This window comes from Crocuta crocuta, unplaced genomic scaffold (assembly GCF_008692635.1).
Source record: "Crocuta crocuta isolate KB4526 unplaced genomic scaffold, BGI_CrCroc_1.0 scaffold179, whole genome shotgun sequence".
NCBI lineage: Eukaryota > Metazoa > Chordata > Mammalia > Carnivora > Hyaenidae > Crocuta > Crocuta crocuta.
Genome location: NW_027551568.1, coordinates 1,916,217 through 1,938,252, shown reverse-complemented (window position 1 = coordinate 1,938,252; position 22,036 = coordinate 1,916,217). Strand labels below are relative to the sequence as shown.

Below are 22,036 nucleotides of genomic sequence, written 5' to 3'. Positions count from 1 at the left end.
GGTCGCGAGAGCGTGGCCTGCTGGGAGCTGTGGTCGCTCGCCTGTAGGCGCGTAGGCCAGCTTGCCGGTCGCGTGTGCTTCTCGCTGGCTCAGTTATCGCGGGACGCGGGCGGGGCGATTCTCAGGTTCCCGCGTGCGTTTCCGGAGGGAGTGAGCCGTGCCGTGCGGCCCGCCGAGTGCGCCTTGGCGGTGACGCGGGCGAGCCATGGGGAAGGCCGGAAGGGCCGCGGCGCGCGGGAAGGCCCTGGGGGCCCCGGCTGGAGGCCGCACGAGGCCCAGCCCCAACCCGTTCGAAGTGAAGGTCAACCGGCAGAAGTTCCCGGTCCTGGGCAGGAAGGCTCGCCACGCCGTGGGGCTGCCTGGGGTGTCGCGTGCGCGGGCCGTCCAGAAGGTGAGCGGCGGGGTCGCGTAGCCGGGACGTGCCCGGGGCCGCTGCGGTCCCCCGGCGGTGAAACGGGAGTCGGGGGGAGCGGCGGGGACGTGCCCGGGGCTGTGAAACGGGAGTCGGGGGGAGCCGCGGGCACGTGCCCGGGGCCGCCGCGGTCCCTCGGCGGTGAAACGGGGTCCGATGGGCGCTGCCGCCTCGGGGCCGCCAGGAGAGACCGATGCGCTTCTTTCCAGGCGTCAGGGTCCTGTCGGCACAGCTGGGCGTTCCGTGTCTGGTGTGTCGTGTGAGCCTTCGCGCCGGCTTCCCTTGCACGCGCGGCAGTGACCTTGCCCTGAAAAGCGGCTGCAGCTCCGCCGGGGTGCGGTACACGCGTGCTGGTCTCCTTTCGGCGCGGGTCATCGCTTCTGTGTCCCGTGACCCCTGCGCGCACCTCCTACAGCCTTGCCTCTTGGGGACCCTGAGCTGCTGGCTCGGGGATTGTGGGTGCCCTTGTCCTCCGGGCGGGCATGCGCGGGATGCTTCCCAGACGTTTGGAGAGCAAGCGTTTCTGTGTTTCCAAGCGCAGCACCTTGTCCCTTGAGAGGAAACAAATGCTTCCTTCTTTCCTGTACTTAGCTAGTTAGCGCCCCAGAGTCATCTGCGGATGGCATTCCCTGATCTATGCAGAGCCCCTGAGACAGTTCTTTGGTTTGTTTAGGGTATTTGTTGCTTCTGTAAGGAAGATCCATTAGTACCTTATTGAAAAGATAGGTGGGAGAATTAAGGTGCAGAAAGGGCTGTACGTTTCCCAAGGTCTCGCACTGGTAAGGGGGGCAGGGGTTGCACTGGTTTGAATGTCTCAGTTCTATTCTAGCTGCTGGGAGATAAGGGCGCCTGAGACTCAACCTCCTGCCTTCTAGTTACAGCCGACTGTTCTGCTGTACACATCCAGTCCATCTCTGAACTGAATCAGACGGCATCCTTGTTGCCAGGAGCGGCCACGACAAACTTAGGATGGCCTGTGATGGGTTCCCCGTGGTAAACCCCAGGGCAGGCTTGCGGATGGGATGGTGTGGGCTCTATAGGAGCCGTGTTTATTTTCACCTCCTAAGCCTCAGTATTCTCATTTCTAAAGTGGGGATGATATATCCATCTTTCTCTAAATAAATAGCACATTTAGCACATAGGGAGCATTATTATTATTATTATTATTTTTAAACTTCTCAGCTTGTCATTCTCGGACTCCTTTCACAATCTGGCCTCAACCTGTTGTTCTTGCTTTGCCTCGTACAACTCAGTTTGTTCAAAAAAGCCTGCCTTATCCCCCCCAAGCTCCCGAGGGCCAGTGCAGGTCACCACTTCTGATACTTTCCCAAGCCCTGCAGCCCAAACAGGGCAGGTTGCTTGTGCCTGGAGTACCTGACAGATTCACCTGTCAGGTGCCACGCGTCTGTGTGCCCCGGGCACCGCGTGCTCTGTGCCCGTGGCCTGGGGGGGAGTGTTAGTGCCTCCTCTGATCCCCAGTGCTTGGCCCAAGTACTTAGTAGAAACAAGCCTTTGAAGGAATCAGAAGTAGGACCTGAGTGCTTTGGGGGCTCACAGTCTGGAGAAGGTATAATAGGAAAATCAGAAACTTCTTCATAGCGGGAGTCACACTCCAGCTGGGAAGGGTGAGCAGAATGTTACAGGTGGGGACGAAGGTACACTGTCCCCTGTTGTCCGCTGTCATGGAGAGTGTGGCACAGCATGGGGAGGAAGAGGTCAGAGCTGTCCCAAGGGAACTCAGGTCATCCGGGCAGTTAAAGCTTGATGTGGGGGCGGGGAGCAGACCAGGCGGAGGAGGGAGGGGCTGGGTCTTCTCAGTGAGGGTCCCTTAGAAGGAAGTAAATTCACCATCCTGTGTGCCCTCACTCTGGTCCGTGGCAGCGCTTTGGGCAGCACCTGCGTGCGGTCCCAGCACAGTCTCAAAGCTGTGCCTCACCTTCCCCATTTCTTACAGAACTTTGAAATAATCAGAGTTAACATGTCCTTGATCCCTCACAACGGAATGGCCGTTGTGCTAAGGAGTTCATATGGAATCCTCACTGTTGGCTGCTTTGCTACCAGCCTTTTGAGGGAAGTACTGCTATTATCTCCATTTATACATGAGGAACCTGAGACAAGAACAGTTCCAGAACTTTCTTCAGGTGGGGAGTGGGTGAGCTAAGACCCAAACCCAGACTTGAGTGTGACACATAGCACTTACCTGTGCCCGGCTCTGTCCTGAGCCATCTTTTGTTAACTCTTGTGCTCCCATACCAACAGCCTGAGGCGAGTACTACCATGACTTCCTTTTTATGGGTGAGGCCTCTGGTGGACGGAGAGGTTAGGTGCCACCCAGAGTCTGCAGGTAGTGGTTTGGGGTCACAAATAACCTTCAGCAAAGCAGACAGATTTACAGACCTGGAATCCGAGAGTAACAAGGATTGACTGAGCGTATGAATAAAGGCATATATGTACCAAAGAGAAAATAGGCACTCCTTACCGCAGTGTTTGTGTCTGTAATTGGTCATGACGTTACGATTTACATATATGGCTGCTTCTTCAAGTCCTTGTTCATATTTCCTTCCCTCTCGGCCAGAACCGTAGCTCCTCCAGCTTCTGCCCCTGATGGAGCCCCCCCTCCCCCACGCCCCGCGTGCTCCAGCGTTCTGCTTTCTTTTGGTTGCTGCTGTTTTTCTTTAACCTTCTTTAACGGGGAAGTCCTAAAGCCCGCTCTGAGGAACCCCCTGAGCTCCATGCAGTCCCCTCTTTGTCTCCATTGTGTGTTGACAACCCAGCTTCCAGCTGGTAGATCAGCTGCGATCAGTCTTTCCAGCTGGTAGATCAGCCCCTTGATTTTGACCGTTGGTTTCAGTGGTCTGAGGCGTACAGAAGGACCAGGTGGCACTGGAACCATCCTGTGTCCTGGAGGAACATTTAGGGACCAAGACCCCCAAGCCATCAGCGCTCCGAATTGCCGGGACCGGTGTGAGTTGTTGTTCTATGATCTGTTTTCCAGCGAACCCAGACGTTACTCAAGGAATACAAGGAAAGGGATAAGTCCAATGTATTCACAGATAAGCGTTTGGGGGAATACAGTAGCGACATGAGCCCGGAGGAAAAGATGATGAAGAGGTTTGCCCTGGAACAGCAGGTATGCAGGACAAGTGGACGCGGGCCTTATGCTGTAGACTGCACAAGCGTCAAGCACACGGAGAAGGCCGTCGCCCCCTACCCGTTGCTTACTTACACCTGTGTGGGCGCTCACGCTCGGCCAGGTTGGGTGGGAGAGTATCTGAACTGGCCCGCAGCGGGGATGCGTCCTGGAGTTCTTGACTGAACTGCGCTGTGGCCAGGTCGGCATAGAGCGAATCAGCCGTGGAGCGTCCTGGGAGGTAAAGCGGCATGATTGACCTGTGGCCGAGCTGGCCCTCGATCCAGCTGCCATCCAGGGGTCCTGTTGACATCCAAATCACTGCTCATGTGACCCGAATAAGCTGGAAACTGCTTGGGCTACATTGTTACATTATGCACATAATGAAAAATAACTGATTTTTGCTATTAAATGGTGGGGAACTTTTAGGAAACTGATTTTTTTTTCCCCTTCTGTCAGCGACAACATGAAAAAAAAAGCATCTACAACCTAAATGAGGATGAAGAATTAACTCATTACGGCCAGTCTTTGGCAGACATCGAAAAACATAATGATATCGTCGATAGTGACAGTGACGCTGAGGAGCGAGGGACGCTGTCTGGTAAGGGCCGGGAATGGGGGCCAGCCTGCTCGTCATTACTTTCTTCCTGCCCCTCTTGGAGACCTAGGAGAATGCGGGGCAAGTGTTACATCACTAGCCTCTCAGGACATTGTGCACGTAACAGGGTCTTCTGTGTATTTTCTCACTATGTCTAGAAGTATACGTGCATAGATAAACGCCTTTGTAGGCCGAGAAAGCACTTCCATATCCTTTATCTTACTTGAACTTCACCCCAGCTCATTTTACCCATAGCTCAGAGACAAGGTGGTTGCTGTGTCCGTGGGTCGGAGCCTTGGGCAGAACCCACCTCACTGACGCTCTGCGCTGACCCATGCTGCTTTGCTGTTAGTTTGGTCAGTTTGGTCTGAATGTTTGTACCAACGGTGTTTACGTGGTTCTTATAGTCTTTACTACCACGGAACCAATTATGGCAGTTTGGGGAGCGGGTAATATTGGGCTTCTTATTTATAGATGGCAACAAAGCAGATTAAATTAATGTTGGGGCAGCTGGGTGACTCAGTGGGTTGAGTGTCCAACTCTTGATTTTGACTCAGGTCATGATTCACAGTTTGTGTGATCGGGCCCCACCTGGGGCTCTGGACTGACAGCATAGAGCTTGCTTGGGACTCTGTGTCTCCCTCTCTCTCTGCCCCTCCCCTGCTTATGTGCATGCAAGCAAGTGCACTTTCTCTAAATAAATAAACTAAAAAAAAAAGTTAGTGTGCCATTTTCCAACATCTTCAGAAAGATGCAGGAACTAAAGCTGTCTTAAAGCTTTTGTCTTCATAGTGTGTAGAAAGCTAGGGCAGTGAAGCCATGATTGCCCTTTGAACTTTGGATGATCCCACCGTCAGAGGCTTAGGACCTAGAGCAGCCCATGGTTCTGTTCCACGGCACTGCGGACGGGACCACGACCCTGCCAAGCCTGGGGGGGTAGACCAGCTTCGTCTTCTGTGCCTTTCTCTTGGCGCTTCTCATTATCGGGGATTTTTTGTGCGTGCTCACCTGGGAAACACGGTCACCTGGCTGGTCATAAGTCACTGGGTAAAGGGAGGCGCTTGGCACCTTCGTGTTTCCCACCTGCTCTGCACAGGGTGAGTGGCCTCGGCCTTGTTGGCACAAGAGGCCATGTTGCTCGGGTGTCTGGAGAAGACGCTGGGTTCCATGTCTTCCTCCCGGTGTCGGGTCTTAGGAGCTTGACCGTTCGTTAGAGGTTTCCTGGCGTCCTGTGATTTTGGTTATAAGATCGTCAAAACCCAGGCAGTCGAGAAAAGAAAAGCTCCTATATTTGAAAATATGTATACCTGCTAAAACTTTGCAACTGAATCATTAGGAAACACATTCTGTTTTGTCCAGCCGCATGGTGCGGTATACTCTTCTAGATTAGGAGAGGTTCATTGTGAGGGTCAACCCTGTCAGGTAGCTGTTGTTCCCCATTGTGCAGCTGCAGAGGCTGCGGCTGGGCCTTGGGACCTTGCCTGGGGCTGCACAGCCAGGTGGAGCTAGGCCTCAGATCCCTTGGCGTTGGACTCTAAACTGAAGCCACGGTGTTATTCTCTATCACACTATAGAAACAAGCATCTAACATACTATAAACTGTAGTTGGATTTCAGAATAAATAGTATCTAAAAAACTTGCTGGTTGGGGCGCCTGGGTGGCTTAGTCGGTTAAGCGTCCGACTTTCGCTTAGGTCATGCTCTCGCAGTTTGTGGGTTTGGGCCCCGCGTCGGGCTCTGTGCTGACTGCCGGCTCAGAGCCTGGAGCCTGTTTCAGTCTGTGTCTCCCTCTCTCTCTGACCCTCCCCTGCTCATGCTGTCTCTCTCTCTCTCTCCTAGAAATAAATAAAAATATTTAAAAAAAAAAACAAAAAACCTTGCTGGTTAAATCCTACCATAAGTACACTGAAGATGGAAGGTTTTTTTCCGAGACTGAATTTGTTTGTTTATGTTTGTTTATTTTGAGAGAGTGCGTGCATACAGGGGAAGGTCAGAGAGAGAGTCCCAAGCCGACTCTACACTGTCAGCACAGAGCCTGACTTGGGCTAAATCTCACAACCATGAGACCATGACCTGAGCTGAAATCAGAAGTCAGACACTTAACTGAGCCACCCAGGCGCCCTGTGACTGAATTTCTCATGTAACACCACCTTATCAATTGGTGGTTTGTAAATTTTTATTTTCAGAAAATATCGTTAACAGTCTTGAATTACTAAAATACTAAATAGTGTTTTCTGATAAATTAAATTTTTCAAGAAGCAGAGGAATCATTTATTTAATAAATACTGGCTTATGTGGCAGGCACTGTTCTTGGTGCTATAAGAATAGCAGTGAATAGAACCCTCCTGCAGCTCACATACCGCCAGGGAGACCCAGACAGTAAATACAAACACTAAATTATATGGAATAATTGAAAGCAAAGTGCTGTAGGGTAAAAGTAAAACAAATCCCAGGCAGGGGTGTGACAGGCAGGTGGTCCTGATTTTAGCCTCACCCAGAAAGAAGGCGGTGACCAGCAAAGACCCGGGCACGTGTGGCCAGGAAGGCCCTCGCCTCCGGTGGGAGCGCGCCTGGAGCGAGGGTGGTAACAGGCGGGTGGACCAGAGCTACCAAGGCCGCAGGAAAGATTCTGGCTTCTACCGAGGACCAGAAGCCATCAGAGGGCGTAGAGCGTGGACCGACGCGGCCAGTAGGTCCGAGCCAGGATTGCTGGATGAATTAGATGTGGGTGTGGGAGGAGGGGAGGGATCCGAGGGTTCCCAGGGGTTCAACCTGAGCACCTGCTAAGGTGGGACTGCCAGACATTGGGATGGGCTAGATTGTGACCCGGACTGGCTTCATTCGCTTTGAAATGCTGTTAGACATCCTGGGGAGGCCTCAGCCCAGGAGCCGCAGCCTGAGGGCGGGAGGGAAAGGGCAGATGGAACTCACAGAAGACTGTCGTTCCAGGGAGGAGTGGTAAGGGCGCCGAGCCCCTCGTGGTAGGAACAGTGAGAACTGGTGAGGAGGCAGGAAGCCAAGGGCACTGATGGAAGAGCCAAGACTAAAGGGCCCGCGGGCGTGGGGTGGGGGGAGGGTGGTCAGAGTGCTTCGACGGGAGAGAAATCAGAGAGTGACCCAATAGAAATGAGAAAATTTGATGTGGGCAAAGGCGGTTGAATTGCTCAGGTCGTTTCCTTGAGTAGCTGGGAAGGGATGGGCAGGGATGGCCCGGCCACTTGTGCAGTGACTGAGGGATGGAGGATGAGCCCCAAAGCCGCTCTCTGGTTGGGTGGGCGAGGCTTCTGGTTTTCTCAGCTGAGAGCGGGTGGGAGTGGAGCCCCAGCCCTGGTGACTGAGCTGTGGAAACCTGACGTCACTGACCGGCAGCCTCCAGAGCCTGGCTGGAGTCGGTGGGTCATGTACAGTGCGCTTCCTTCCTGTGCACGCGTTCCCCGCGTGGCTGTGGCGGGGAGCAGGTGCGGGCGCCATCGCGGCAGGTGGCGGCGGTGCCTGCCTGGGTGTGGCAGGGAACGAGGGCAGGGGCCGAGGCCGCCAGCCATGTGGGACTGGGGGCCCCGCTGGGGAAAGCAGCCTGGAAGATCTGTTCCTATTACTGGAAGGGGATTGAGCCTCCATTTTCTCATCTGAGATACTGGGTTTTAAGGGTTCTTTCCGTTCCAGAGGGGATGATTCCCACAGTAACTGCCCTGGTAATCGGGGCCGGCCGAACAGCAGCGTCTTACGCCACTGGCTTGGGTTCCTGGCCTCAGGACTTTTTGACCTCTGAGTCCTTGCCCGAGAAGGCATGAAGAATGTGGGCTCTGACGTGGCCTGATCCTGGACTTCCCCTCCTAAGACCCAGAGTTCAGCTCGTTTACCTGAATTTGCTGGTCTTTCATGAGACTTGAACGTAATTAGCAAGTAGATCCTTGGGGTTTCTAGCCATCAGGTCGAGGTCAGGTGGTATTTCGTGTCTGGGTTTTCTTGGAGGGCTTGTCTTGGGTATTTCTCGTGCAGCTGCTGCATGTGACCGCTTCTTCCGGTACACGGAGTTGGTTCTCCCGACCACACCCGCTAGACGCTGGTGGACCCTGGCAGGGAGCGGGTCCTGCGCCAGCACCCGGGCTTCACAGACGCGTTTTCTGTTCTCTGTCCGCAGCCGAGCTGACCGCCACCCATTTTGGAGGCGGGGGCGCACTCCTTCACGAGAAGACCGCTCAGCAGCAAGGCAAGGAGGGGGGGAACCCACGGTCACGCAGAGAGCTGATTGAGGAGCTCATCGCACAATCGAAACAGGAGAAGGTGCACAGGCAGACGCGGGGGGGCCTCTGCCACAGAGACGCTCACAATGCTTGGGGACTTTTCCCGTGCGTTTTTAGGCTGCGTTTAACATTTTCTGTGTGCTTAATAGAAGCATTAATTGTGAATAGGCATATTTTAGGTTTCACCATGCGTATACTTCTCATAGTCTGTTGTGTTTCTGGGAGGGGTGTGTTTTGTCTGGTTGGTTTTGTATTTTGACATTGTTTTATCATGGTTTCACTACCAGCTGACTGCTCGGAGCATCTCGATGAGTAGTTTATAGCAGGAAATTACTTCTGAGTGATGAGATTCTGTAGCTTTGCTTTTACGATACGAATTTCTCACGGTTTCTCTACTCTGCTGATACGTTAAGTGTTGAGCCTGCATCAAGTGTGGCCTGGACACTGGCGTGGGCGGCTCGGTCGGGCCAGCAGCGGCGTCACGCGCCATCTGTTCTCTTTCCCCAGAGGGAGAGGCAGGCGCAGCGAGAAGGTGCCCTGGAGCTCACGGAGAAGCTGGACCAGGACTGGAAAGAGATCCAGACTCTGCTCGTACACAAAACGCCCAGATCTGACAGCAGGGACGGGAAGGAGAAGCCCAAGGTGGGAGCTGAGTTGATTGACCTTTCTCTGGGGAAACGTGGTGGCTGGCTTTGCCTCTGGCCTGTCCTGACGTCCACAAGGGTTTCCTCTTGGGCCCTGCGTCCCCCGTGGGCAGGCACTTCTCCGATGCATACAGCGTCAGCGTAGAAAGAGACAAAAAGTGACTTCCGTGTCTGCTTCTGAATAAGCTAAAGAAAATGTTCGTGTTTTGTTACAGAGCCTTGAGGCCTCCGTCAGCTGGTGTTTGAATTCTGTCACACATTTGGTTGTCGGTGTGTACAGTTACTTAGTTTCCCCTCCAAACGATGTATGGTTCCTACCGCGTTCTTTTTAGTCTGAATTGTTGGGAAAGCTGCACCCACATGAGTGACTGGCTTCCAGGAGACACCTAGGATTTCACCCAATGACCGTGTCGTGTGGCCAGTATCCACCTTTGTGAGTCACTCACTATCACTGCTGCCTTGACGCAACCCGCGTTTTGTGGGCTTCATGCCTAAGTGAGCAGCGGTTACTTTTATTAAAGCAGGTATGTTTTCAGAAGAATTTCCCAGCAGTGAAAAATTCTATGTATCTCACTTAAAGCGTCCCCAAGACTGACTCGAACAGCTTTCTTTCAAGAAGAAAAGACCCAGCTGTGGTTTGGCTTTGTCCACTGTGGCGTCCAGGGGTTACTGGCGGTGCAGGAAGCTGGCTGTGCAGGCCATTAAAAAAACAAAAAACTAAAAATGAAAAGTTTCTTCTTTCTGCCCCTAGCCTGACGCCTATGACATGATGGTCCGTGAACTTGGCTTTGAAATGAAGGCCCAGCCCTCTAACAGGATGAAGACGGAAGAGGAGCTGGCAAAGGAGGAGCAGGAGCGGCTGGAGAAGCTGGAGGTGGGGCTGTGGCCGGGCCGCGTGGGAGGCCTTTCTTCGGCCTTCTGTGAGGGCGCCGCAGACGCACTGCTTTATCAACAGAGTCCCCTTAGATTCTTTGAAGTTTATGTTTATTTTACTATAAATATCCCTTTTTATTATAAAAGCAAAAAAATGCAGATAGCATTCAAATATACCAAATAACCAGTGAATGTTTGCTCTGATCCTTATGACTCAGAGCCACTGCTAACAACATAATGCCTGCTTTCTCAACTTTTTTTGTGCCTTAAAGAAGGCTTCTAAAATTTTATATGTTAAAACAAAAATCAGGACACCCGGGTGGCTCAGTTGGGTGGCTCAGTTGGTTAGGCATCTGACTTCAGCTCAGGTCACCGTCTCACAGTTCGTGAGTTTGAGCCCTGCATCGGGCTCTCTGCTGCCAGTGCAGAGCCTGCCTCGGATCCTCCGTCCCTCTCTGTCCCTCCCCTGCTTGTGCTATCTCAAAAATAAAAAACATTTTTAAAAAATTAAGTTAGCGAGTAAACGTTTTAAAAACTCGATGAACGTAGGCACCCGGTTCTGCGTCTGGTTGGCTGCATGTTTCCAGAGAGCGGTGGAGTTGGGCTCCTGGCTGGGACACGCAGACCTCACCGAGAGGTGCCTGCCCTCTTCTGTGGCTGTGTGCTGGGGAGTGAAGTCTGCATAATTAGGCCAGAAAGTCCTTAGAACAACAGGCTTCCCTTCCTTGCGACTGGAACATTCTTGTGCCACAGCATTCATTTTCATTTCTGTGCAATAGGGAGTCTTCTACTTGATGCCCACCAGCGCCTGCACATTAGAGAGAGGGCAGCAGGCTCCCAGCCGCTGCCCCAGGGGCCGTGCCTCCTGCCCCTGGGCTCTGTGAGCCCGACAGACAGCCTTGCTTTCTTCCTACTCAGGCTGCGAGGCTGCGGAGGATGCTGGGAGAGGACGAAGAGGCTGATACTAAACCAGCACATCAGTCAGCGGACGACTTGAGCGATGGCTTTGTTCTGGACAAAGAGGACAGGCGCCTGCTCTCTTACAAAGTGAGTGGTGGTTTGCCTTTGCTGGTGGCTTGGTCCTTGAATTCACAAGGACAGCTTCTCGTGTCTTGTTTAACGGGTGCATCACGGGTGGGAAGTGTAAATCTCCGAGGCCACTCGGTCGCTCTGTGTCTGGGTGGAGGGTCAGGTCCCACTCCTGGCGGCAGGCTGGCTGCCCGGAGGAGGGGGCACGCTGGCCCCCCGTTGTGTGCTGTTAACGTCGGCCACTTTGGCTTAGGAAGACTAGCATTGCTGTGGAGGGAGTTGAATCAAATAATCGAGTTGCTAAGACTGGTAGTTTTTGGTTCACAAGGTCTGTAAAGTCTACACCCTTTCCCCTTTAGAGTGAATCAGTCAGGTTTCAGGGCGGGAACACACATGCAGTGTTTTGAGCAGAGAAGGACCCAAGGCAGGAAAGGGAGCGCTCCCAGAAAACTAGGCTGTTCAGCCGGAGGGCACAGTCGGGGGTCACCCCCAGGCGCAGCCCAGGTGTCAGGAAGCCCCTGCCGACCTGCCGTCCCCCAGCCCCAAAGCCAGTGGTGAGACCGCAGACACAGCCGCCGGAGCCCGTGGCTGCTGGTGCGCCCTCCACGCCTTGCTGCTCTGTGGCACAAGCTAACCCTTGCCCAGAGCCCTGGCGACCAGGATTCGGGAGGCCGTCAGTAGGCCCCGCGGCTCAGGAGCGCACCGAGGCGGCGCCAGGTCCCCGAGGACGAGTGTCACCCAGGCTGTGTGCGCCTGTGCGCAGCGCCCTGACGTGGTTCCTGGACGTGCCAGCTGCTCTCTCCCGGGGCAGTGAGGCCTGCGCTTCCCCCGCCTGTTCCCCTCTAGGACGGGAAGGTGAGCATCGAGGAAGAGCAAAGCAGGGAAGCCAGTGACGACGAGGGCGCAGAGGCGCAGGGTGACGACCCCAGTGAGGAGGACTCCGAGGAGAGCAGTGGCTCCGATCGGCACTCGGACCTGGAATCGGACGTGGAGAGCGAGGAGGAGAGTGGGCAGCCTGTGGGCGAGGACGGACAGACCCGGCGGGCTCCAGGGGAGAGGCCGCAAAGCGACGGTCCCAGAGCTCGAGAGGATGCCAGAGCGGAGCTGCCCTACACGTTTGCAGGTAGACAGACCGCCGGGTCTCCTTCCGTCTGGGGGTGACCTCCTCGACCTGGTGACAGGTCTGCCTCACTGGGGCTGCGTCTGCGCAGCGGAGACCGAGGGCGCACTTCTGGGCACACAGGCACCTGTCCACCCCTGAAGTCTTGTGGTGTCGCCCTCCTCGGTGTCCGGCCTCTGTCGTGTGGCTGCAGATGGTTTTGCGGGCCCGCAGCAGCGTGAAGACCCCACATGGAGACCTCAGGAGGTCTCTGTGCCCTGTCCACAGCCGGCCTTTTGTTGTGGCATCGCGGCCGCCCCCGAGGCCAGGGCCTGGGAGGTTGGGTCGTCGCCTGGGAGGAGGCTTCCTGCGTTCGGACCCGGCCAGTCACGTGGCCACGTGGCATCCCATCCCAAACGTGCATCGTGTTGTCCAGTTTGCAGAGGAGCAGCCCCAGGTTGTCCCAGGGCATACGGTCACACCCAGAGGGGTCACGTCGGGCGAGGCCTGTGACCTGTGGGAGCCTGGGGCAGCGGCGCTCTGCTCACTGGCTTCTTGCACCGCATCCTGAGCCTGCCTGGTCACCAGAACTGCCACCTGAGCGCCCCGTGTGCACTTGGGGCGTCCTTTTCTCATTGAGGTGGTTGTCGTGGGCCTGGTCACTGGCCGTAGCCGTCCCACCTCACCTCGGCCGAGGACGCACATCTTAGATGTACAGAGGTGGCTGGAGTGGGAGGCGAAACGTATCTGTGAAATACACGTGAAATTGTGTCTTGGTGAAGTTATAACCCTGATGTTCCTTTCTATTTTCAACCTCCGTGATATCAGGAACATCTCACTGTAAACAGTAACTGAGGCACATTTTTGTGTTTTCGACAGCGCCTGAGTCCTACGAGGAACTTCGGTCCTTATTATCGGGGAAATCGACAGAAGAGCAGCTCTTGGTGCTGGAGAGAATCAAGGCCTGCAACCACCCCAGCCTCGCGGCGGGAAACAAAGCAAAATTAGAAGTACGTGTCGGGGTCGCCGCGCTCTGTCAGCACGCTGACCGCTGTGAGGTGGGCCTCCGTGCCCTGCGGCCCCGAGCCCGGCGCAGGCCGAGGGCCAGCCCTGCCCCAGGCCACCTCTGGCGCCCACACAGGCCCCGGAGGAGGCGCGGTGGTGCCTGCAGGCTCAGGGAGTGGCTCACCCGTCGGTGGCAGAGCCGGACTCGGGAGACGAGTAGCTGGGGCAGTGCCACCACTTCTCGTAGGTGCCGCACGTTTACGGAACGGGGCGCAGTGCTGGGCGCGCTCTGGTCGCTCTGCAGGCCTGCGTGTTGTCACCGCGCTGCGTGAGCGCACACCTCAGCCCGCAGCCTCCGGCCAACCCGCCGCCCCCAGCGGCCAGCAGGCTTCTTGGCCCGCGTTCCATCGGGTGCCCCCATCAGTGGCCCTGAGGCGTGTGCACACGCTTCAGCCAGAGCACGGGTGACAGTGCCCTGTGTACCTGTGGTTTTTATCCCGAGTCAGTGCTGAACTCTTCCCAACCCGTGTTTCTGCAGAAACTGTTTGGCTTCCTTTTGGAGTACGTTGGAGATTTGGCCACAAACGACCCACCAGACCTCAGAGTAATTGATAAATTGGTTGTGTAAGTACTGATGGTGGTGAACTGGAGTGTGGGGCTGAGTTGAACAACTTTCATCCTACTTAACAGCCACAAAAACACACCTTGGAGTTCCTAAGGTTGCCCTTGTAAACGGCGCCCCCTGCCCACACCCGCTACAGTGATTTCAGCGCTGACGCCCCCATGCCTGGCGTCGGCACGCCCCACCCCCCCCCCCCCCAAGAGCTAGGTGCTAACTGCAAACAGGTCGACTTTGAGACACTTGAACACTTTAAACTTGTTTCAAGGTTAACTTTCTGTTTTGTTCACCGATAAAACTTCAGGCTCTGCTCGGACGGGTGAAAGCTGTCAGGGACACGGGGTAGACTCCTTCACGGAGTGCAGGCACCTGCCCGCTCTGGGCCCACGCCTCTGCAGAGCCTGACAGCCTCGTGCTGTGAGCGCCAGGGAAGCCAGTCCCTCTGGCCCGCCAGTTCCCGCCCTGCCTGGCTGTGGCTGGAGCCCTCCTGTGCTAGAACCCCCGCAAAGGCAGCTGCTGGAGCGCGGCCCTCAGGCCAGGGCGTCTGCAAGGAGGTGCAGGGAGGGAGGGTCAGTAAGTGCCAGCAGCTTATGGGTGTCTATCTGGGGCCAGCTGCACGCTGCGCACCCCAGCCCCCGGGCCACCGTCTGCCAGCACAGCCGGGCTTGTGAGGACCCGGCGGGTCCCTGTGGACAGCGCCTTGGTTCGGTCCCCTCAGTCTGGCCTGTAAGATGTGTCCTGACGGCCTTATCCTTCAACTACCATTGCTACTAAAGCGTCAGGGCTTTTAAAGAGACGGCAAAAGTGAGTGTAGATTGTTATAAAACAAGCCCTGCCAGAAGAATAATCTGGATCGGCAAGGACGCCAGGCAGGTCAGTAAGAGGAAAAGTGGGTCCCTGCGCGGACTTCCAGTGCCTGTGCTCAGTCGGCAGGTGACCTTGCAGGGAAGCGGTGGCCATGATGTTTGAGGGCTCTTTCTGTTTTTGTTCTCCGGAGTCATTTTCCCCTGACCTGTGTTTCTGATTAACAGGCACTTATATAATCTTTGCCAGATGTTTCCTGAATCTGCAAGCAACTGCATACAGTTTGTCCTCCGAGACGCCATGCACGAGATGGAAGGAGCCATTGAGGCCAGAGGCCGGGCGGCGTTTCCGGGCCTGGACGTGGTGAGCAGGGGCCAGCGCTCTTGGCCGCTGGGAGGGCTGACTGAGTACAGTGTGTGTAGTTGGGCAGGGTTGCTGTACCCCAGAGCTTCCAGACTGATCTGGAGAACAGGCTGGAACGAAGTAGGAAGGGGTGTGTATCCGTTAACAATGAACTAAACTGTGTTTCGTAAGAGAGAGAAGAGACTGTGGTTTGATTCCATGCCAATGGGGCTGAGTGTGGCCTTGGTGGCAGAGACTTCCGGGTGAACAGAACGAGTGTGCTTTGCTAAGGACGCGAGCCCTTGCGCCGCCCTGCCCCGGAGTCTGCTCCCCCGGGCACCTGCGTGGCCTGTAACAGTCGCGGGCTGCATTGTCCACTTCAGTGACTTTCAAGAAGTACTTACTCAGTCTGTCCCGTATTCTAGGCTCTTCTGTGGGAACGAAGTAACAGTGATTCACAAACAAAAGCATGGGATTTATGTGCCTGGTTTTAAAGCTTCTCCAGGATCTGAGCCAGCGTCCATGTGCTGTTGCTGCGACTTCGTTCTCTGAACCTCAGCCCTTAGCAGACTCTCCCGTTGAACTGCTGATTGGTGGCCGAGGAGATGCGGCCTGTCTGCCCGTGGAGTGTTGGCGCGGGGACCGTGCAGCGGGGCATAGGCAGGCGCCTGGGCCCCGTCTCCGTTCCTTAGATGAGCCACGTGGCCCTGGCCATTCTCCTTGTCTGGAAGCGGGGGTGATGGTTACAGTAACACCCGCCCTGGAGACCTGACGTGAGGGTTCCTGACCTGACCCGGAACGGGGCTGCGTCACTGCCTGGGTGCAGCGGTCACTAAACCGGGGCCATCAACCATCACGATGGCTCTTTAGCCAATGCTCGTGGTCCGTTGCTGGCAGAGCGAGGAGGCAGGGGCGGGGGAAGAGCCCGACCCTCCTCTGCCTCCCTGTGCCTTGTGTTCCCTGGAGTCCCCGGTCAGGGTGAGGGCGAGGGCTCTGCTGAAGGCCTTCCTATAGGTGTGTGGCTGACTGTCGAGCCCCCTCCAGGAGCAGGAAGGAGGGGGTGGGGTCTCTTGGGGTGGGCTTGACATCTTCCGAGTGACCCACTTCTGGGTATTTTGGGGGACTTCTTGGTTGCCAAGATGAAGGATCTGCAGATCCGATGCTTTTCTGCTTTAATCTCTGAACCAGGCTCTTGGGTGCCTCCCGGGGTGGGTAGTCTGTGGGCGTTCCTGGCCCGGTGAGTCCCCGAAAAGTAACTGCTTCTGGTTATTGCCCTCTTCCGGCCGTCTCTGGGGCCACCGTCCACTGTGCGCGGCCTCGTCTGTCTCGTTCATGTCCCCAGAGCCACTGCTCACACCCGGGTTCTTCGGGGCCGGGCCGAGCCTGGTGCAGCGGGACTCCACGCATTCTTCTCTCCGCTCCCCGGCCCCGCGCTTGTCTGTCTACACTGCCCGTCTCCCGGTCCCCAAGCCTCGCCAGCAGCCTCGCCGCTTTTCCTTGCTGATGAGAGGGACAAACCATCATGGCTCCCACTGGGAGTCAGGCCGAGGACGTGCTCATGTGTTTAAGAGGAGTCACCTGGGTGAGCTGTCCGCTTCTGCCAGGCTGTCGGCGTGTTGGTCAGCGCTAGCGGCCGCCCTGGGGACTGTGGCACGTGTGGTGTGTGAGAGAACAGGCGTGCGCCAGCGTGTGCAGGGGGGCGCCGCCCTGGCCACCAGATGGCGGCGAAGGTGGGACATCTCCCCCGCCCTTCACCAGGTCGCTCAGAGCCCGCTGGTCATCGGGCCCTTCGTAAAGGCTGCATTTAAGCTTTGCTTTACTGTTGTTGTTTTTTAATGTTTTATTTATTTCTGAAAGAGAGAGACAGAACACGAGCAGGGGAGGGTCAGAGAGAGGGAGACACAATCTGTAGCAGCTCCAGGCTTCGAGCTGTCAGCACAGAGCCCGACGCCGGGCTTGAACCCACGAACCGCAAGATCATGACCTGAGCTGAAGTCGGACGCTTAACCGACTGAGCCCCCAGGCGCTCCTACTTTACTGTTTTTAATCCACATGGTAACGCTTTTGTCTTTCAGCTCATTTATTTGAAACTTGCTGGGATGTTGTTTCCGACCTCCGACTTCAGGCACCCAGTCGTGACGCCTGCGCTTGTGTGCATGAGTCAGCTGCTCACCAAGGTGCGTCCTCGGCCCTGCTTAGGGAGCCCACGGCGGCGCCAGGCTGGTGACCTTCAGGGCCACATGGAGGGAAAGTCACCCAGCAGAGGGGAGGCAGGCAGTGGGGGGGGTCCTGTGGAGACAACCAGTCAGAATCTCTGAGGCTGGAAGTGGCCCCAGATGTGATTACAGAGGCTGTGACACCAGATAAGGTAAGTGCGAGGCAAAGGCATCAAGGCCATTGTGGGGTTCTGTTCCCCTCGTGGCTTAAAAAAGCCCCGATAGTGGCGTCTTCCTTGGTCCCCACGTGGCTGGTGGCCGACAGCGCTGCTTGCCGGGGTAACTGTCCCCGGGAAGGGAGAGCACGAGGGGCCCCTCCCCTGAATGCCGCGCCACGAGGGGCACACACATGCACCTCTGCACACGAGGCTCTGGGGCCGCGCTCGGGAAGCCAGGTCGCCTACCTGGCGCAGCCTTCCGGAACGTTGCTCCTGACCACTAACCGTGCCCCGTGTCCCGCGCCAGTGCCCCGTGCTGTCCCTGCCGGATGCGGTGAAGGGCCTGTTCGTGTGCTGCCTGTTCCTGGATTACGTGTCCCTGTCCCAGAGGTTCATACCCGAGCTCGTTAATTTCCTCCTTGGGATTCTCCACATCGCAACTCCGAACAAGCCAAGCCGAGGTGAGCTGGCGCGAGGGATGCACGTTAGCATCCTTTTTAGGGCTTTTAAAAGGGGCTCCTACTTACCGTAGAGCGTGTGGGACGCGGAAACGCTAGAGAGACCAAACCGTCCGGAGCCCTGCCATCCAGAGTCGCAGCCTTTCCTCCCCCACTTTTTTTAATGTTTATCTTTGAGAGCGAGCGAGCATGGCTGTGTGGACACACTGCACCCCGTTCTGTGTCCACCGTGGCAGCCACACCCATGAGCCGGGACGGTGGCGTGCTGGGCGTGACACACAGCCCGGACGACCATGCTTCCTGTCAAAAATACATACGACAGCTCAGGTTTTTTGATAATATTTGTGTGTTGAAATAATGTTTTCACATTTTGGGTTAAATGAGTACATCATTAAGATCTATTTTCTCGTTGCCTTCTCTGTGCAGCAAGAACACCTCCCTCACTCTGCGTGGCTCAGGTGGTCTTTCTAGCGCCGCAGCCCTGCTCTGTGTAGTTTCTAGTTTCTGCCGCGGGAGTTTTGGGACGACTAACCGTCAAAGCAACATAACAAGAAGGAGTTGTAGCGTTTGTTGATCTTCCAGACTGTCCCGTACTCTCCGCTCCCTGCTGGCCTCCCGCGCCCAGGACGTGACCACCACCCGGCTTCCCTCTTGGGTTGTCGAGGCGTCACTCTGTCTCTGCCCCTCGCTCTTCTGTGTCTGTAGGGTCACCTTTCCTGCCCCGATTGTAGATCGTGTCTCCGGGATAAGATGCAGATCTGACGCCGCCTGTCGTGCGGAGCGCCTCACTAGTGCTGGGGTGGGGGCGGGGGGCGATTTCAAATCTTCAGGGGTGCGGCCGAGGGTGCCCACAGCCCCTCCATCCAGTGGCCTAAACATGGGGCCCGTCCTGTCCCCTCATGACCTCACAGTAAAGCCTCCCCCACGCGGCTCTGCTCCCCGGTCACACTGACCCCGCGCCGCATGCTCTGTGTGCCGGCCGCGCTGCCTGGCCCGGAGGCGTAGCTGGGCCCCGGGAGCCTGCTGGGAGGTGGGCCTAGCCCACGGTGAAGGCTGCAGCAGGACGCACTGGATGCTGGGGTACAGGGAGGCGGCGGGCGGGCTGGCCGCCAGCCCCCCCCTTCCCCCTTTGCCCTGCCACTGCTGGCCTTGCCGTGCCTGGACCCCGGCAGGCCTGGGAGGCCGTACCCACTGCCTCAGTTGCTCTTCTGGGCAGTAACTGGGTTAAGTCCTCTCCACTGGCGTTTATCCTGTGCAACAGGCGTTCTCTGACCTGGTTGGTTAACTACCATCCGCCTCCCACCTTCCCCCGCTCTGCTCCTCCTCTGCCCACCGTCATCTCTTATTTTTTTTTTTAATTTTTTTAATGTTGATTTATTTTTGAGAGACAGAGTGTGAGCAGGGGAGGCACAGAGAGAGAGGGGGAGACACAGAATCTGAAGCAGCTCCAGGCTCTGAGCTGTCAGCACAGAGCCTGATGCGGGGCTCAAACCCATGAACCATGAGATCATGACCCGAGCCGAAGTCGGACGCTTAACCGACTGAGCCCCCCAGGCGCCCCACCATCGTCTCTGGTACAGAGTCTTGTTCACTTTTGTCGTGTGGGGGGGGTCTACTGCCCACCTCCCTGGTGAGGTCAAGAGCCTGGTCTGTCCCCTCAAGCACCCCCACAAAAGCTGCAGTCCCACCTGTGCGTGGTAAAAATAGGCTGTTTGTGTCAGAAGTGAATTTTCTATAGGCCTCACCATGTAGAGCCTGCCCCCTGAGCCCAGTAATGCTCAGAGGCCGTCTCTGTCCTTGTCCCACTTGGAATTCAGGTTACACTCTGGTGCACCCTTTCAGAGCATCTGGGAAGAACTCGGAGCTGCTCTTGGTTTCTGATGAAGAGGACATAGCCACGTGGCAGAGGAGAGGCCTCTCCCTTCACTGGGCAAGTGGACTGAAGGCCCAGACTAAGACAGAGGCCAACCACACGAGGTAAGTATAGGGCCTGGGGCTCCTGGGAGGGCATGCCTCAGTGCCTGGCCTGGAGCCCGACATGACTGGGACCTAGCACCCTAAGGACGCACCCGTGTCCACTCTGCAGAGTCTAAAAACTGCAGAAAAGCTGTTAGATCTGAAACGTTATTTCAGTGAAGGAACAGAATACAAAGTCAATAAAAATATCAGCTGCATTTCCCTATACACAGTGGCCAGTTGAAAAGAAAATTAGAAAATTCTTATAATAATGTCAAAAAGAATGAAATATAGGAATTAACCAAGGAGAGTAAAGACTATTGAAACTACAAGAGATCACTGAATAAATGGATCCCATGTTCATGGATAGGGAGACTTAATCACCTCCAGATGCCGTCACATTGGGGACTGGGTTTCAACATGTGAATAGGGGCGGGTCACAAACACCCATCTACAGGAGGAGGACCAGGGATTTTTGTCAGAGGTCTTTATTCTCTGATTTTTTAAATTAGGGGTTCTTTGAAGTATTCTTTTGTTGTAGTAAAGTACACAACAGAAGGTTTGCCATTTTAACCATTTAAAAAAAATTTTTAAGTTTATTTTTGAGAGACAGCATGAACAGGGGAGGGGCAGAGAGAGAGGCAGACACAGAATCCGAAGCAGGCTCCAGGCTCTGAGGTGTCAGCACAGAGCCCAACGTGGGGCTCGAACCCACGGACTATGAGATCATGACCTGAGCCGAAGTCGGACGCTCAACCGACTGAGCCCCCAGGCTCCCTGCTTATTGGTCACTTACATGTCTTCTGTGGAGAAATGTCCACCCAGCCCATGAAAGAAAAAAGAAAACAACTTTCCTAGAATTTTTAAGATCTGTCTGCTTGATTTTGCAAATAGTAATTTAAAACCTAACACGGAGCCACTCTTTTCAAAGTTGTTACGTGGCCCGGGTCAGGGTCTCAGGGTTGAGTGCTGCCAGCACGGTTGGTGGAGGCAGTGAGCCGCCGGAAGGAGCCAGCTCCCGTCTCCCTCCTGCCCTGACGCCGGGTGTCGCCCCCTTGCAGACTGTCGTGCCTAGCCGTGTGTCTGGCTCTGGTGAAGCGCTGCGTGCTCTTGTACAGCTCCCTGCCGTCCTTCCACGACATCGTGCGGCCCCTCCGCGCCCTGCTGACGGAGTACCTGGCCGCCCGCAGTCAGCCCCCGGAGCTCCAGGTGAGGCTTCCGGGCTGCCCCCTGCGTGGGGAGCAGGGCAGGCGACGTTCCGTGGCTCTAGCGATCGGGGACACCGGCGCGGCCGGGGGGTGACGGGAAGGCACTGTGCTCCCCACGGCGTCTGCTCGGCACCTTGGTCTGAGAGCTGCCCTGTGGTCACGTGCCCTCCAGCCTGGGCAGCGGCTCTGGGCTCCGCGTCGCCCCGGGCCTCACGGGTTTTCTGAGAACAGTTCCGCCGTCCTTTACGAGGTGCAGAAGCCACGAAGGACCCCCCTCGATCTGTCTCAACCTGTGTCTTCAACAGCCGCCAGTCCAGTGGCACATGTGTTAGTTGTGCCTTCACGACCCTCACATCCCCCCGCCCCCCACCCGGTCTTCTCCGGAGTCGTCCCCAGCCGGCCACGGGCTTCTGTCCGAGCGGCCGTCCGGGCCCAGCAGACAGAAGGCGAAGGCGGGACTGTGGTGCGTGAGGCCAGGCGAGCGGGCACGCTCTTCACCCGCTCGGACCCCCTCATCTGCGGAGTTCACGCTCGCCCTTCCCTCGGCCTGGAGCACTGTCCCTAAAGACAGGTGGCTCATGCCCTCGCTGTCCTCAGGGAGCCCGGCCGCCCCGGGGGGAGTGGCCCCGGCCGCTCACGCCCTCCCTGCTCTCTCCTCCACGACGTGTGTCTGTCACGTCTCCCCCGCTAGCACACGGACAGGCCGCTCAGCTGTCCTTGTTGGTCACCCTCCGAGCCCGGGCTGCCGGGCCTCTGTCCACATGGAGCCACCTCACCGTGTAGAAGTTGATGAGGCTAAGGCGTCAACAGCTGTGCCATCTTACTGTCGGTGCGGCTGTGGCTTGTCCTTTAATGGGCAGAGTGTCTGGCCCTGCGGGATTTGGCCTCGATGGCGCTAACCGACCCTGGGCGAGCTGAGCTGACCACGCCGCACATCCGGCTCCTGTGGAGACAGGGATTTGGGCCCTGGAAGCAGCTGTGCTGGCTGAGGGTGACGGGGGGTTGTGCCCGTGGGGCCAGAGGCCTGAGTTCCAGGGCACAGCTATGTGAGAGGAACCTTCTAGGTTCCTCAGAAGCCCGGCTACCTCTTCTGGAACCACAGACGTGGTGGTTCACGGTCTTGCCCCATCGTGTGGCTCCCTGTTGGCTGCCCCGCACCCCTGGCCTCCGGGGTACAAGCGAAGGCTGCCCGTGTGCGCCCGAAACGGCGGGCGGGCCGCTGGCGCCCATTGTGAGCGGTTT

General features: G+C 56.5%; 2 protein-coding genes across 4 annotated transcripts in view; both read left to right on the top strand.

Moving 5' to 3' along the window:
* Nucleotides 1–138: 138 nt before the first annotated feature.
* On the top strand, nt 139–22,030 carry LOC144220344 (nucleolar protein 14-like). Of its 3 annotated transcripts, XM_077750543.1 has the most exons (16): nt 139–391; nt 3,408–3,542; nt 4,002–4,143; nt 8,281–8,423; nt 8,891–9,025; nt 9,779–9,901; nt 10,819–10,947; nt 11,776–12,052; nt 12,908–13,038; nt 13,572–13,657; nt 14,684–14,819; nt 16,874–16,975; nt 17,480–17,633; nt 19,448–19,607; nt 20,648–20,795; nt 21,100–22,030. In XM_077750543.1, the coding sequence occupies exons 1-16, from the start codon at nt 206–208 to the stop codon at nt 21,124–21,126; spliced, it is 2,214 nt and encodes a 737-aa protein (XP_077606669.1). In that variant the 5' UTR covers nt 139–205; the 3' UTR covers nt 21,127–22,030. The 3 variants fall into 3 exon arrangements, with proteins under 3 accessions (XP_077606669.1, XP_077606668.1, XP_077606670.1); XM_077750542.1 differs by lacking the exon at nt 21,100–22,030 and having other exon boundaries at nt 20,648–20,955; XM_077750544.1 differs by lacking the exons at nt 20,648–20,795; nt 21,100–22,030 and having other exon boundaries at nt 19,473–19,601.
* LOC144220381 (uncharacterized) overlaps nt 21,684–22,036 on the top strand; it is a gene marked incomplete at its 3' end in the record, with an annotated part of 954 nt that continues 601 nt past the window's right edge. Inside the window, exon 1 of the mRNA XM_077750591.1 lies at nt 21,684–21,785. Coding sequence (XP_077606717.1) covers nt 21,684–21,785 — 102 coding nt within the window. The remainder of the gene's footprint in view (nt 21,786–22,036) is intronic.